The sequence below is a fragment of the Argopecten irradians genome, chromosome 2 (genome assembly GCF_041381155.1).
Source record: "Argopecten irradians isolate NY chromosome 2, Ai_NY, whole genome shotgun sequence".
Lineage (NCBI taxonomy): Eukaryota > Metazoa > Mollusca > Bivalvia > Pectinida > Pectinidae > Argopecten > Argopecten irradians.
Genome location: NC_091135.1, coordinates 38,076,947 through 38,092,343, shown reverse-complemented (window position 1 = coordinate 38,092,343; position 15,397 = coordinate 38,076,947). Strand labels below are relative to the sequence as shown.

The following is a 15,397-nucleotide window of genomic DNA, read 5'->3' as shown; positions in this document are numbered from 1 at the left end:
ATCACTCCCTCTCTTTATTCTTCAAGCAAATTATCACACAAATGAAAAAATAAAGATAATTTTAATTACGGAAAATAGCATGTCGAAATGAAACTTTAAAGAAATGTTAACGTGGTTCATAATACCGCAGCTGACGTATCAAAGTTTCGATAATTGTGTGTTAGATGTAAGATCTTTCACCATTTCTGCAGCCTCCACCGCAGTTCCCCAGCTTAGAGCAATGCCATTGGCACCATGGCCATAATTATGAACAACCTACAACAAAATAACAGAGTGGTACTAAGACGACTTTAAATCAAAATTGATTAGATTTTGTTTCCTGCTTTACCTTTACACCCTAACCCCCCCTCCCCCCTATGCAAAAAATAACACACATCTAGAACTAATCAATATTTAATTGGTTTTGGTTAATAAAACCTTGTTTCCTCGATGACATATTTGGAATAGAAAACTATAGTATATGTATAATGTATTTACATTTAGTGTTCCTTGTGGTAACTGCATGACCTCTGTCTCCAGTCTAACTGGTTCCCTCATGGGTCTCAGACCTACCCAGTCTCCCAACACCTTAGCGCCCTATACCAGACGTAAACAATACAAGTTAACAATCATAGTGTAACAAAACAGGTTAGTGGCCTGTGGTTTGGGCATATATCCGATCAGGTATTGGATCGAGGTGTTCCAGTTTACATTTAAGATACAGTGTTTAAGATGTAACAAAACAGGTTAGTGGCCTGTGGTTAGGGCATATACCCGATCAGGGATCGGGTCGAGGTGTTCCAGTTTACATAAACGATACTGTGGGGTAGAGAATATTTGAAGATTCCGACATAAATAGCGCTAGGACGTAGCGTGGCAGTTTTATGCTGTGGACATAGAAATATAAATGCTGAAGATTGTTATTCATTGAGTTTATTGCATTGTATGAATTAATTGTTAAGATGCGAGAGTGATTGAAATAATGTACGAGTGCATCACGTCACGGTCTCGATCTTTCCGTCAATACACAAACATGACAAGTGTGTGGAATGTGTTCGATATAAGATTAAGTAATCGACATTACATGTAAATCAATGATTGTAATTGACCTGATGTTATAAAACACACCTTTAGCGCCGGCCAAAAGCGTAGACACCTATCCACAATCCCCTGTCTAACGGATGGATCAGGATCCAGAGACCAATTATTATTTTCCTTTATACCTCCGATGACAGTGAAATCGTCACTACAAGTAAACAACAAAGCCTCAATTTCACTTCAAATATTTGTTTAACATCAATCAACAATTATGATCTCAGCAATGTATTTTACTCAGCATAACACATACCTTGGAAGTATGTGTGTCATTGCGTCTGTGAAAATCCAATCCTTCATCCAGGGTGCCTCTATCTGCAACTCAACAACATCCAGTATTCATAACTAATAATCACATAGGACGCAACGCAAAAGGGTTTGGATGGATAATAAATGCTGGGTGCTGGATTGTCAACAACAGAGAGGCATACGACAGAAAGCGCTGTTTACTGTCGTCTTTCGTAAATACTGCTAGAGTGAAATGAATGAAGGGAAGTAAGTCTGGTCGAATCATGTCTTACACTAACAGATACATGACGAGCATTTATTGTATTAGACACTCAAGTATGAAAAACTAAGTATCATACCGTTATCTTTAATTGAAAGCATTGGTTAAAATATATAGCATTTAATTTTGCTTGATTTATTTGTTTTTAGATAAGTTACTATACACGAAATATTTGAGCTATTTGTTTATGGATTTGATCCAGGTGTGAAGTTCTAAGATATTTGACCTTATTCGACGGAAAGCATGATATTGCTGATTTTGTCACAGATTTAGAAAATGTTCTGATCATTACATATTTCATATTCCTTGAGAATGCTATTAATCACATTAACATGTTTTCTTCTTAATCAACAAAAACTATACAATTAGCTGGATAAATGTTATAAGCGTTAAAGTAACGCACTTTACCTTGACAAGTTGTCCCCTTATTGGATATAGGTGGTAATCTCCAAATAGGTGTCGACTACCCAGTCCGGAACAGTTGACCACTACATCGCACTGACCATACAACTACAATACAACCGTCAAGTTTACCAAATAAACAATGTTTGACCAGACAGTGTGTAATATATGTGTAATAACGTATAGACAGTTATTTTTCAGTAAAAAAATTAACGATTTAGACTAAAACCAGAAAATGTTTTTAGCAGATTTACACTTCGTGATATAAGCTATAATGGTATAATGCAGTCCAATTCTAGTTCGAAAATGTTTCGTTTTCTGTGAATGAATACAGTAAATACAACAATTACACAAACTTATGGAAATTGATTCTTCTGTCATGTAGAACCCTCCGTATTTTTTTTTATTATTTTTTTTTTATTAATTTTTTTTGGACACTGATATTTACGGTGCAATCTAACATTTATCATACATAAAGCGTCCACTTACTTCATTTAAACTCTTTACTTTTCTTTTCTCTACCTCGCCACCGTTTCCTGTAAATCTGGAAAAGTGTTGCTGATAAATATTTTACGAACTTTCTAAATTTTTTTTACGATTTCCTTATGGCTTGTGCTGAAAAACAACGATATCAATCCGCAATGTCAAGATATCGAAAGACAAATCGCCGATTCGCGATTTGAAAAGCGAGTAATACATTCTATTTGAACCAAATTATATACGTATGTATATATAAATTATATGTGTCTTTTAGTGTATTAATTTTTGCATCTGTCAGGTTAAATATATTTTATTTTGTAAATAACATTTCGCCATGGCGATTCTTCAAAAGAATAAGACTGTTTAAAATGCTGTTGAGATGCGCTATGAGATCGCAGAATATGATATCTATGACTTTAACTTACTGATCCATTAACCAGGTCAGATACTTCCTCATATTAGTAATGATGGTTGTTACCTCATATCCAAATCTGTTGTAAATAAAACAACTATGTAATATCATAAGACTCTTTTATTCTAACCTCGGGTCACAAATGTTGGAAAACCCTGGGCTGGCAACATACCTGAGTGTAGAATATCCCTATCGTTCATATCCCCTTATGAAATAGTATTTTTCTCTCATACCTCGACGTCTTATTGCAATTTTACACCTATGATATCCCGCCATTTTGAAATAAGTTTGTAGAAACTCGCAACTGCAAGCCAATTCTCCATACATGAAAATTGCATGATGCTTTCAACGAAAATACCGTTGATAATTCTGTTGACGCAATGACGTCACGAAGTTGTATTGCATGGATGGCTATACAGAACTCCCGCAAGGGAGCTTACTCTGTAATATGCAATGACGAAATTACGTGAAAATTTGTATCTCGCGAAAATAATTTGGTTTACAGTAGATAGTATTTCCACTGTAACGTGTTACCATGGATACATAAAATATCATTAAATAAAAATATATTGATTATTACTGAAGAAACAGAAAGAGTGTTTTCTTTAACTCCGCTCGGTGTTTTCCTACCTAAAATTATCGTAAACCCCTAGTCGGATAAGTTCCTCTGGTTTCATTTCTCGGAATGAGTAAACTGTACTGGCATACACTGGTTTCTGTAAAATTAATAACCATACAATTCAAAACATATTTCAATTAAGACTAAGTTAACCTTTGCAATTGAATATCAAACAAAGATACAGTTTTGAGCAATATTTGTTTTTTATTTTCATTACCTCTTTCATCAGGTTTTAGATTACGAGTATTGTGAGTGATTAAGTAAGTCTGGTAAATAGAGGTTCCCCAAGTGTTACTGTTATTTATCATAATTATGAAACCTGAAATAGCTATAATGTTTGACAAGACATGGGCTGTAGCATTCACATTCAGGGAAGCTCGCCACTACATATTGCATCATAATATCACCGTAAACTATGGTGTCCAAATAGACAGCAAATGTTCATACTTTAAATAAGTAACTACATGATAAGTGGAATTTAAATGAAAATGCGCTATAGATGAAGTTCAAAGATATGTTACCTTTGTCTTTATTCTTTCTAGTAAGTAACCGTGAGATATTCTGTGGCCGGTGGTACTCGCTAGTTCAGAACTAGCCATCTTAGAGAATGTGTTCCACGACGTCTCACACCATCGCCTGCATGGATTATGCAAATGACAAAGAGTTTGTTACTGTATTTGTTAAAAAATAACTTAACAATCTTTATGAAACAAATACTACTTTTATTACTTACTATTTCTTAACTCAGAGGTCAAATAGAAATATAAATGTGTCTTTTAGCTCAGATTAACTAAAGATTATCTGGCACAAAATAATGGCATTTCAATGAAATGAACGTATATTAAATCGTAATTCTTTGTTATTAATCTGGATTTTTGTGTTTTAGATAGCGCCTTACATCGGCGATGTATATTTACTTAAGCGTTTCATAGGGTACTCCAGGAACGTCTTCTTCTGACGGTAGGAAAATTCCTCCAGCTCCAATGCTTGTTGTTTCATCATAGAATTTGTCAGCGACGACCTTGACCTTTACTCCCGGAAGTGCGCGCTGGATGGAGACAGCTGAGGATAGACCCACCACCCCGGCACCGATCACGATGATGTCCACCATTGTCCACGTGTTCTGGTGTATGGCCTTGCATCAAGTTTGTCAGTTTAACTTTTAGTATTCAAATGTTTATCTTAGTAATTTCTTGCTTTTGGATGAATGATAGTGGGCTAATCATTAATCATTATTTGATAAACGCTTCGATATTACACCTCATTGGCCATATCAAAGGCAATTATATTTAATCTTAACAATTATGTTTGGTTTGCTTTGATTTTCACAATAAAACAAATTGTTGAAGGAACGATGTCTTGGGATAAAACAAGTTTGAAGCAGTGAAACAAATGATCAAGATGACGTACGTGTATGAACAAATATTGATACTCGTGCATAATTAATCTTATTCTACATGACGTTAGTAAATATTGATTTTATTCTTCAACAAACCCTTTGACATAAAAAGTTTGAGATGATTGAAGTAAAAATGACTGAAAAATATAGACATCCTTAAACGATCTCTTATTGAACAGCTTCGTTTATCTGTTTCTTTCATCTAGATTCTGTTAAATGAAAAAGGTTGTAGGTGAAAACGATGTCCCCTTAAATAAATGATCCCGACATGGGGGAGCGGTGGTCGAGATATCTCGACATATTATCACATCTGGGTCGCGAGTTCGAATCCCATGTGGGGTAGTTGCCAGGTACTGACCGCCAGTTAATGGTTTTTCTCTTGGTACTCAGGCTTTCCTCCACTAATAAACATGAAACTTCCTTACATGACCCTGGCTGTTAACTAATAAAACCAAAAATCCCGACATATTACAATACCTGAACAATAATAGACACTTACATCCGCACAGGCTCAAATATGTTCAGGTGTTCTGTATGAAATCCAGGTCAATGATAAGCTGTATTGTGCCGTTTCATGTATCTATTTCTCTCAGAGGTCATTTAAGAACAACTGACCTTACATGAGTTAGTATATTTACATTATGTGATAAATGTGTGAAGCGGCGACTAATCACTGGTGAAAGTAATACCACTCAAACAGGTGTCAATCTGATGTGAACTGAACCTCGTACCACATATTTACAGTGTCCATAAATTATTTCTTCCCAAACAATTTAAGTGACAAAAGTTTGTAAATATATATTATTTATCTGGTTGCGACGACACAAGATTTAAGACGGTTTGAAGAGGAAATATCATATTGATTATCGATTCAGCAGAGGTCTTTCACCAATCTTTTCATTAATCCCAGTTTTTTTTGTGTGTTTTTTTTTTTGTAACTTTTAAAACATCTAGATATTGAAGTTACTTATATTTATTGATGATACACTGAGAGTGATAAAATCTGTATTTATATACATTGACTGTGACGGTCTTATATGTACATAATTATACATGTCATTACGTCAAAAATAAATAAATACGAAGTGTACTACAATATAACACATGACATCAAAATGAAAAATGTTCATCATTGTTCTGTTCACTTATCCACTGTTATACAAATAAGACAAAGAACTGGAATTTTTTTAACAATATATTAATTTTAATAAAATAAAGCATAAAATCATAATGAAACATGAAAAGAAACTTAAAAGCATATGTTTATGAAGTTAACAGATAGGAAGTTCTTTTTCACTATTAATTAAATCTTGTATTTGCCACAATCGTTTTAACACATTCATTCCGAATGTTTTATAATTACTTTAGCATTCCCAAGCTCGAATTAGGAATATGAACACATTATTCTAGAGATTCGAAAATAAAGGAAAAGTAAAGGGAGATAACTTAAAATTAACATAAGGCAAACTCCATTCTGAACTTCTATTCACTTCTTATGCAGACTTTTTACCCAGTTATTGTATATATATAATGAATGTTCTGTAAAAACACCTAGAGGTAGAGATACATTTTATTTATATATATATTTTAAATGCAAACTCCAATACTAGAACAAAAACTTACTCTTTTCCATCAAATAATTAAATCTCAACGTTAATTCTATCTAACTATTCTAAATAATATTGAACTTTTATAGATAATGCCAAAGTTCAATATTAAGAATACTTCTACATTGTAATATAACACATGTTGTCTATCAATCAACAACTATGAAAGGGTTTCATGCAGTACAGCATTGATGTAAAGTTCACATTATTCGACAGCAAACAACAAATGGGATTTTAATTGTACGAGGGGTGTTCCAAAAGTAATATCATTTAATCCAATTTCCATAGTCTTCAATAGGCCCTCGTACTAAAATCTACAACAAATATGGTACCCTAATACTATAGGAACAGACACCATATCATACTCCTCGGTTTTCATATGATGATATAGGCAGTAACTACATGCAATTCATGATGACGCATAGACGGATACGTTCCACTGATTACTACCAATCATGTTATTACATATTTATCGCTATAACAAGTTGGAAAAGGGCGAAGTTCACATGTTTTTTCTCTAACTAGATACATTAGATTTAAATTTCATATTGACACTATCAACGCGTTTGTACCAGTTGTACTGAAAACCATGTGGCTTATCTACAAGGAAGCAGAAACTATGTGCATTGCTTATTATCTAAAATGTGTCATTTTGATACAAAATGAAAGAACTGTGACTCCGTCATGATTATGGAAATATATAAGGTATTTCTTGAAATAGGAAAATATTTTTTTCGATGAAATCAGAGCTATGCGTGATTTTCGTATGTTGCATAAGGAACTTGAAATCAATGCGTGTTTTTCTTCACTAAGGCTAATTTTAGTGCAGGATTCGCTGTCATAATGTAGAATCAATCACGTTTCATTCTCGGTACAGCTGGTACAAGCACAGAACAGAAACTTTCGCCTATATTTAATTAGAGTTTAGATCCGTACACCATTTCTTTGACTAGTCTGGCTGCTTCTTTACCGGTACCCCAACTTAACGTTATACCGTGAGCACCGTGACCGTAGTTGTGGACAACCTGAAACATACACTTTCACGTTATGTTGGTTTCAAAAATGCATTCTTAAAGATTAAAGTGTTGGAATTTCTTTCAATAAAGCGAAGGGATAATAATGTGAATAGTAAACACAACGAATTATCGATTAAACGACGACAAACTCGGAATATAAATCTTCATGTCGAGACCTGGGCCCAATTTTTCAAAAGGTGATTAGGCTCATCACAGTTTAACGACAATTTATAAATCAAAATAATATAACATCTGGTTATACACATTTTACTTTTTAAAACAATCTCAAGAACTTACTTGCTGAGTATAATGAAGATTTAATCACAAACTTTGCATTAAACGAGAAATGAACACTGTAATCACGTGATTAAGCATATCCTGCTTTGAACAACCTGACCCGTGTGTTTCCGACGAGTAAGCACTGCCTTAATTTAGGTCTAACATAATCTTCATTTTCAGTGTAAAAACAAAGCATATGAAAACGCCATGAAAAGAAATTTTACTTTTTTTTAAATCAGACTTTTTTATTAGCAATACTTTGAATAAAATACATTGTTACTTACCTTCAGAACGTTTCCCGATGACCGTATATATTCCTTCTCCATCCTTAATGGCTTCCGTGTGGGTCTTAGTCCGACCCATTCTCCAATTATCTTTGCACCCTATAAAGGATACATCCTTGGATTAGTGTGTTATATGTTGTGAAATCTGAGCTCACTGTAATAAGTTAGATAACTAATAAGCCAATTTCATCAAATACAAAGAAAGTAGATATCGATTTTTTGAATTTTCATTCACCTGATATACATTCCCCTACACAATTCCAGGTAATTATATACAACTGAAGAATATGTTAATTATTGTACCTTAAGAGGAGGCCACATGTCGTAACACCGTTCTAGGATCCCCTTCCGGTCGTCTGCGTCCACAGCCAGATCTGTCCTTCCTTCCTGTCGTACCCCTCCTATCGCCACGAACTCAGCACTGTCAAATGGAATAAAAAGTTGGAATCGACACAGAAAAAAAGAAACTAGAGTGAAAAGTAATCACCAGTTTCACGATGCTTAAAAGTTTTGATATTTTCCAATGCTACCATAGAAAGAGAAAGACGGTGCTTAAAGGATATGATTTGTATAGGTATTCGTCAAACTACAAGTTTGATAAGAAATTGAACAAAGAGGCAATATTTGGATAAAAAAAACAAGCTGAAAAACATGTCCAACAAATATCCCTGTTGAAATGACACAAAGCTGACTCTATAAGGGAAACAATAAAAAGTTAATTTAATGTAATTATCATGTTAGTGATTGTATCGTAGAATGACGATCTAAGTCTATGTAAGAAAACTTACTTTGGTAATACGTATGCACCATGATCTGTGTATATCCAGAAGTTTATCCAAGGAGCTTCGAGCTGTAATGTAAACATGTTATAGCATGACAATCGATGGATGTCAAAGTACTTTGAACATTTCAAGGTATCTCTAATGTTTTACATTAAAATAATCCAATCTTGCTTGAAACAAGTTTTCACATTGGCTTGCAAATTCCGTTTATTAACCTATAAAAGGAATGCCATTGCCGTTTGCAAAATCGCTACTGATCGACAGCGAAAACAACTGCGTTATGATTTCATAGAAAAAAAGAGTCTCTGAGATGAATTAGTAATTTTGAATACAAAATCAATAGTAGATTGAGCTTAGACAGACGTAGTCTCATATTTTGTGTTATATCTTCAAAACTTATAAAGTCTATTCAAGTTAACGTCTAAATACAGTAAACATTAATCCATACAGTTAAATTCCATCAGGGTATTAAAACTTTGAATGGAGTCATTCCGGTTACAAATCTCGAATAGCTTACCTTGATTAGCTGCCCACGGATAGGATATATAGATTTATCATGCACAAGTTCTCTGCTCCCTAAACCTGTACAATTCACCACAACATCGTATGGGCCTCCTTGGAACTATATCACAAGAAATCAACAAGTGCAGGATGCCTGCCCAGAAATATACATTATTTAGATTCTATTATTTTTGATAACAAACGCAATGCAAAAGTGGTTTAAAAGAGAAATTTGTCAGCGCAAATATGAAACAGTTATAACTAGTGCCACGTAACAGTGATAAAAATCACAATCCAGTCTAGTTCGTTTGGGAATAAACAATGACGTTTGAAGGCGTTATCGACATGTAAAACAATAGTTATTGTTTAAATAAGATTACCTCATTTAAGTCGTCCACTCTCTTTTTCAATGTTTTCCCTCCATTCCTTACAAACCTTGAACGACAACAGTTCGTACAAAATTAGAAAATATTCAACTTATGACCTGACGAATTCTAATGATGATGGTTTGCAAAATATTCAAGACTTATAGGGCATTATTCATTTTATTCGGCATTTCACACTTTATATTCCATATCAACTCGCTAAGGATTCACACTAATTCTGAATCTGAGCGAAAATGCATGATGATGTAGTTTCAAAATCACCTTTAATCCGTATGTCTTTGATCAAATCATTTCATTACACTGTTATTTATATTTATACATTCGTCATTAAAAGCTCTGATTATATGTTGTGAAGACTTTGTAAGACGTTATTGTACTTCAAAAAACATCAGTTATACAATAGTATCACGATTGCAAAAGAAAACATATGAGGCACAAGAGCATTAACAGTCACGCGAGTGTTACAAAGATGTGCCAGTACTCTTTGGCCCTGTGTACTTATACTAGCTAAAATCCTATTGATATCATCCATATATTATGTGTACATAAAAATGTATGTAAAAAGAAAACCTTTAAAAATTAAGATATTTTGACTTTGTTTTGCTCACCCCTAAGGCCCCTGGGGTTAGTCAATGCCAAATGAGGTATAAATGTTCAACTCGGACTGACGACGTAAGACACACCATGGACGATAGATGACAACAGATAAAAGGCAATTTTAATAGGTTTTGATTTACGATATATTTAACAATCTTTACATTACACATTTTTAATTATCTAAAAATGTTCTTACTTTTCCATTAACCATGGAAGATATTTTGTCATCTGCACTATTATACTGGTCAGCTGGTAACCATGCCTGGAACCGAAGATCAAAAATAAATAACAAGCGATCAAAAGTAAAACAACACGCGATCAAAAGTAAAACAATGTGCGATGAAAAGTAAAATAACTCGCGATCAAGAGTAAAACAACACGCGATCAAGAGTAAAACAACACGCGATCAAAAGTAAAACAACTCGCGATCAAAAGTAAAACAACACGCGATCAAAAGTAAAACAATGCGCGATCAAAAGCAAAACAACGCGCGATCAAGAGTAAAACAACCCGTGATCAAAAGCAAAACAATGCGCGATCAAAAATAAAACACGCAATCAAAAATAAAACACGCAATCAAAAATAAAACACGCGATCAAAAGAAAAAACAACACGCGATTAAAAGTAAAACAGCAGACGAACGAAAGTAAAACAACATCCGATCAAAAGAAAACCGAAACACGATCAAAAGTAAAACAAAGCACGATCAAAAATAAAACAACACGCGATGAAAAGTAATACAACACGCGATCATAAGCAAAACAACACGCGATCAATATCATGAATATGTATCTCAAAATAGCAGCCAAACATTGATGGTTAAAATAGCCAAGAAAGTTTTCTGTAAAATGACGTTATATTATTGGCACATTTAATTCGATAATAAAGGTCTTAATTGATGTTTCTTTATATAACTTACCTGTATTGTGACATGTTCAGTTTTGCTAATTCTGCTTGGGTAAGTTCACGGCAGCTAAATATTATATCTTCGTATATAGGATTCTGTGGACCAATAGAGAAAACAGATTGAATTTAGCATGAACTATTGAAATTTAAACAGCTTAATTTTTGGCGATAGGTTCACCATTCAGGTGATGAGTCTAGGCTATTCTACCCTCAATAAATACCGTTCACGTTTGCCATATCAATTAAATTATTTTGTCGTTATTCTGTTATCGCCAAAATTGTAACACATTCTGGATATGGTCTTTTGTATGCAGTTTCGTCGATTCAACATAGAACGCACTCTCTTCCAGAGCACCTGTTTTGGATTCTTTGTGGGTTTTTGTTGCCTGTGTCAGTTTTGGATAACGGCTTTGGTATATATATATATATATATATATATAATCAAAATTCAATGTTTTGAATTTGTTTTAGGATACCAGTAATGGGATTACAAAAATCATTTTATATTCGGCCCTGTTAGGTTAACAGGATATTGACACCGACTACCTACCTCTATCTTCTCCTGGCTGAATATATAACCAGGCATTATGATGTGGCCTGTCGTACTACTCAAATCGGATAAAGCAAGCTTGGAGAAAAAATCCCACGATTCCAAAGACCATCGCCTTATGAAAAAATAACAATAATTTACACATTAAATCATACTCATTTAAGATATAGAAATGATATTTTGCTTATCGATTCGAAAACAATATTATATTATTGATGTTTAAGAAAATAACATTGTTTTCGGACAAGTCGTATTCTCTAGTTTATATTTAGATTTGTCAAATGCACATTAATAGCGAAATATGTGGGATTTTTTTATTTAAATTTCATTTTTCTGTAATTTGCATTTTTAATGATATGCTCACCAAACAAATAACTCAAGTTGTTTTTTAATTAATCTTAAACTCATCAAAAGTCATATTATGTATTTTTAGGAGAAGAACTTCATTTGTTTTATTTGTTTTCACCTGATAGTATCAGCTGGTACCCCTGGTATGGCATGTTCTACAGGTCTAAATATCCCCCCGGCTCCTATACTCGTGGTGTCGGCCTCAAATTTGTCAGCTATGATGGTAATATCACAGCCTGGAATGATGGCCTCGATATTGATGGCGGTGGACAGTCCGACCACACCAGCTCCTATCACTGCTATCTTTGGCTTCATTGTTTGAAGCGTTTTTGTCTGAAAATATAAATATAAATATATTTGTCTACTTGCATTGTCCCGTATTACAGTTCGTATCATATTATGTAATCTTGTTTGTTTTATGTGTCTTGATAAAGGGGCAGATCGCCTCGAAAATTTGACAATGTTTTGTCCACACAGTTAGAATTACTTCTGTGTCCCATATATGTTCTTTATACTGACTTATGTGACTCTGTGTCTCATTTTATCTACCTCTGCTACCCCGAATTATTATAGAAGAACAATTAAAGATCGTGAGATTCAATCGATAGTGTTTCTGGCGATGATAATCATTCATTTTTAATTGTTAAAATAAAGGCAGCTAATAAACACAATGGAGATATGTGTTTTTTAATTGACCATTCCATTGCAGTTTACTTTGAATTCTATGGAAGCTAGCATTAGCATCTTAACTTTTAAACAGAGAGCGAAAATGATAAATGCTTAGCTAGATATCAAACATAATATTTTTCTAAAACCCTTTTGTCGAAATTTTACAAAAATATAAATATCCTTATCAACATTTTGAACGCTAGAATGACATTATTTCTAAAACGTTCTTGCATGCTTTATGATACAACATTATGACAAGTTGTCGGTAGAAATACCAGGTTAATCTTTATGGATACTTAACAGGCCATCGTCAGGGGAACAGAACATGAAAATTAAATAAGATCTTCGTCATATTAGCAGTGCCCCTATCTTTAATTGTAAAAGTCAGCTATATATACAAATCGTGATGACCTTGATTTTAATGAAACATGTTGTTTTGACTGTAATTGTGTATTGACCGAAGATATGCGATACGTCAGCAGAACGTTACCAGCATCACACACACATGGTGTTTAATAGGAAACTAAATGGATTATAAATCTACAAACACACATTACCATACCATCTAACTGTCAGAAGACAATACTATTTAAGTACAGAATAACAAGAGGCATAGATAAAAACAACAACAACAACAACAAAACACACACACAAAAGACAAAAATGGCCCCTGTGATCGTCATACGCGATTTGTTATGATGCCAGCAGCATTTTAGTTTATCATATTGATAGTATTAGCATAAGGCATCTAATAATTCTGAAAATTATGAAAAAATGACATAAAACTTGACGTTATCGAAATTATGTTTCTGCTGTATATTGCCACCGTTTGCAAGGGTTAGAAAATTCTTACTTCAAATATCAAATTTTAATAAGAACGATACAGGTAAGTATGTCATTTAAATACAAACGTACAATGTATATTCAGGAATATATCCACCCTATTCAAACATTTGAACGCATGCTCAAGTGAAGAAACACGTATAAAAGGTATTATACGATTTTTCGTTCACTACTTAAAAGCCTCTAAAAAAGCGAAATGAAAAGCCCATCCCATGATCCCAAGATTAATACAGTAAACAGTTAAATGTCAATGTATTTCTGAAGAAAGTAATATAACATACAAATATCGTTTTAAAATTATGCTACTGTCACTGGTCGTATATATATGCTTTCATTATATCGAAAGTATGCACACCACGTTCCGAAATTACATAATACCGACATTAACATCTAACAGCGTTCAACTATTCAGTCGCTTAATGAAGCATGTTTTGGAAATGGTTGAAATCTAGTATGTTTTGCTTTATTTAGTTATTTTATTTCATTGAAAATAATGCTGGAATGAGAGTGAATTTATTGGATTTTTACAACTGTAACAATTTACAACAAATATTCCCATTCAGAGTTATTGATTTTTAGAGAAAATCGTCCCAACACTAATGCAACGTAATTCCATTCATAGACCAACCAAAACATGATTATATTATATAGTCCAAATACAGCTGTAGATAAAACAAAAAAAGTATGCAAAGAAATGTATCAATGTTACATTAAATAACAAAAATGTATTAATGAATTAATTATAAACAACCAACTGAAAATGATGATAATTTCTACTTACTACGTTATAATCCATTGTGAATGGAGTGAATGAACGGTTACTACTACTGTACTACAGAGTTAGTGAAATGTATGTATAAGAGCACGTAACACATAGAATACATGGCTATTTATAGCCCTAACACTGACATTGAACTAAAGGTCATATCATGATCAATACAGCACGTACAGCGATACTGAAAGTAAATAACATGAAATCAATACAGGTCCCAGCTATATATAATACATAAACGTGTAATACATACCTTATATATGTAGATGTCACTGATACATAAATTGTACACGGTGTACTTAAGGCTTAAATAAACGCAGAATATACACGAGGTATGTACGCAATGTAAAAATAGAACAGATGGGAAATTAGATGAATTAAATGGTTCTCATATGTGTTGACCAGTACATCAAGAGGATGTTGATGATAAAAATAATGAATACCTGTATACCAGATAAGAAATCCTCAGTAACAAAACACTTTCATCTCCTTTAACCTTAGCTGTATGTGTACAAATGGCGACATAAACAAATAATTATAATATGTATGAGCTCGGAGTCAGTCATGGGAGTAGTTATGTTGTATGACGCTCATGGTTGATAGGGTAAAGATGGGTCGTCTCGGCAGCAAATCAACTGTTCGCTTTAAACATGGCCGTCTTACTACAAGAAAAAGAATAATAATGATATCCCCTTAATTTAAACTTTATTTCGATATATGCATATATTATACAACAAATGTAAAATAAAAATAGGAAATAGGAACAAGTGTCACAGACACTTATGTATACCTATCACCATGTATTTTATAACGCCGTTCTTACACGATAACTCACTCACTCGATTCACATTTGATAATGAATAATGGTAATACATAACACGTTTAAACTCGAATGAAATTTGTGGGGTGTAATATCTTACATATAACTTTTCAACGGAAGCAAATCTGCACGTTTTGATTATG

General features: G+C 33.4%; 1 protein-coding gene across 1 annotated transcript; it reads right to left on the bottom strand.

The window, feature by feature from the left end:
* Positions 1-14,573, bottom strand: LOC138316633 (uncharacterized). The gene is made up of 21 exons (XM_069258308.1): positions 14,444-14,573; positions 12,269-12,483; positions 11,803-11,917; positions 11,266-11,348; positions 10,543-10,608; positions 9,744-9,798; positions 9,380-9,484; positions 8,869-8,930; positions 8,384-8,501; positions 8,081-8,179; positions 7,422-7,526; positions 4,413-4,630; positions 4,017-4,131; positions 3,507-3,592; positions 2,890-2,955; positions 2,474-2,528; positions 1,991-2,092; positions 1,328-1,389; positions 1,108-1,225; positions 478-576; positions 1-255 (listed from the first exon to the last, which is right to left on the bottom strand). Exons 1-21 carry the CDS (start codon positions 14,456-14,458, stop codon positions 139-141), a joined length of 2,076 nt encoding a protein of 691 aa, XP_069114409.1. The 5' UTR covers positions 14,459-14,573; the 3' UTR covers positions 1-138.
* Positions 14,574-15,397: the final 824 nt, after the last annotated feature.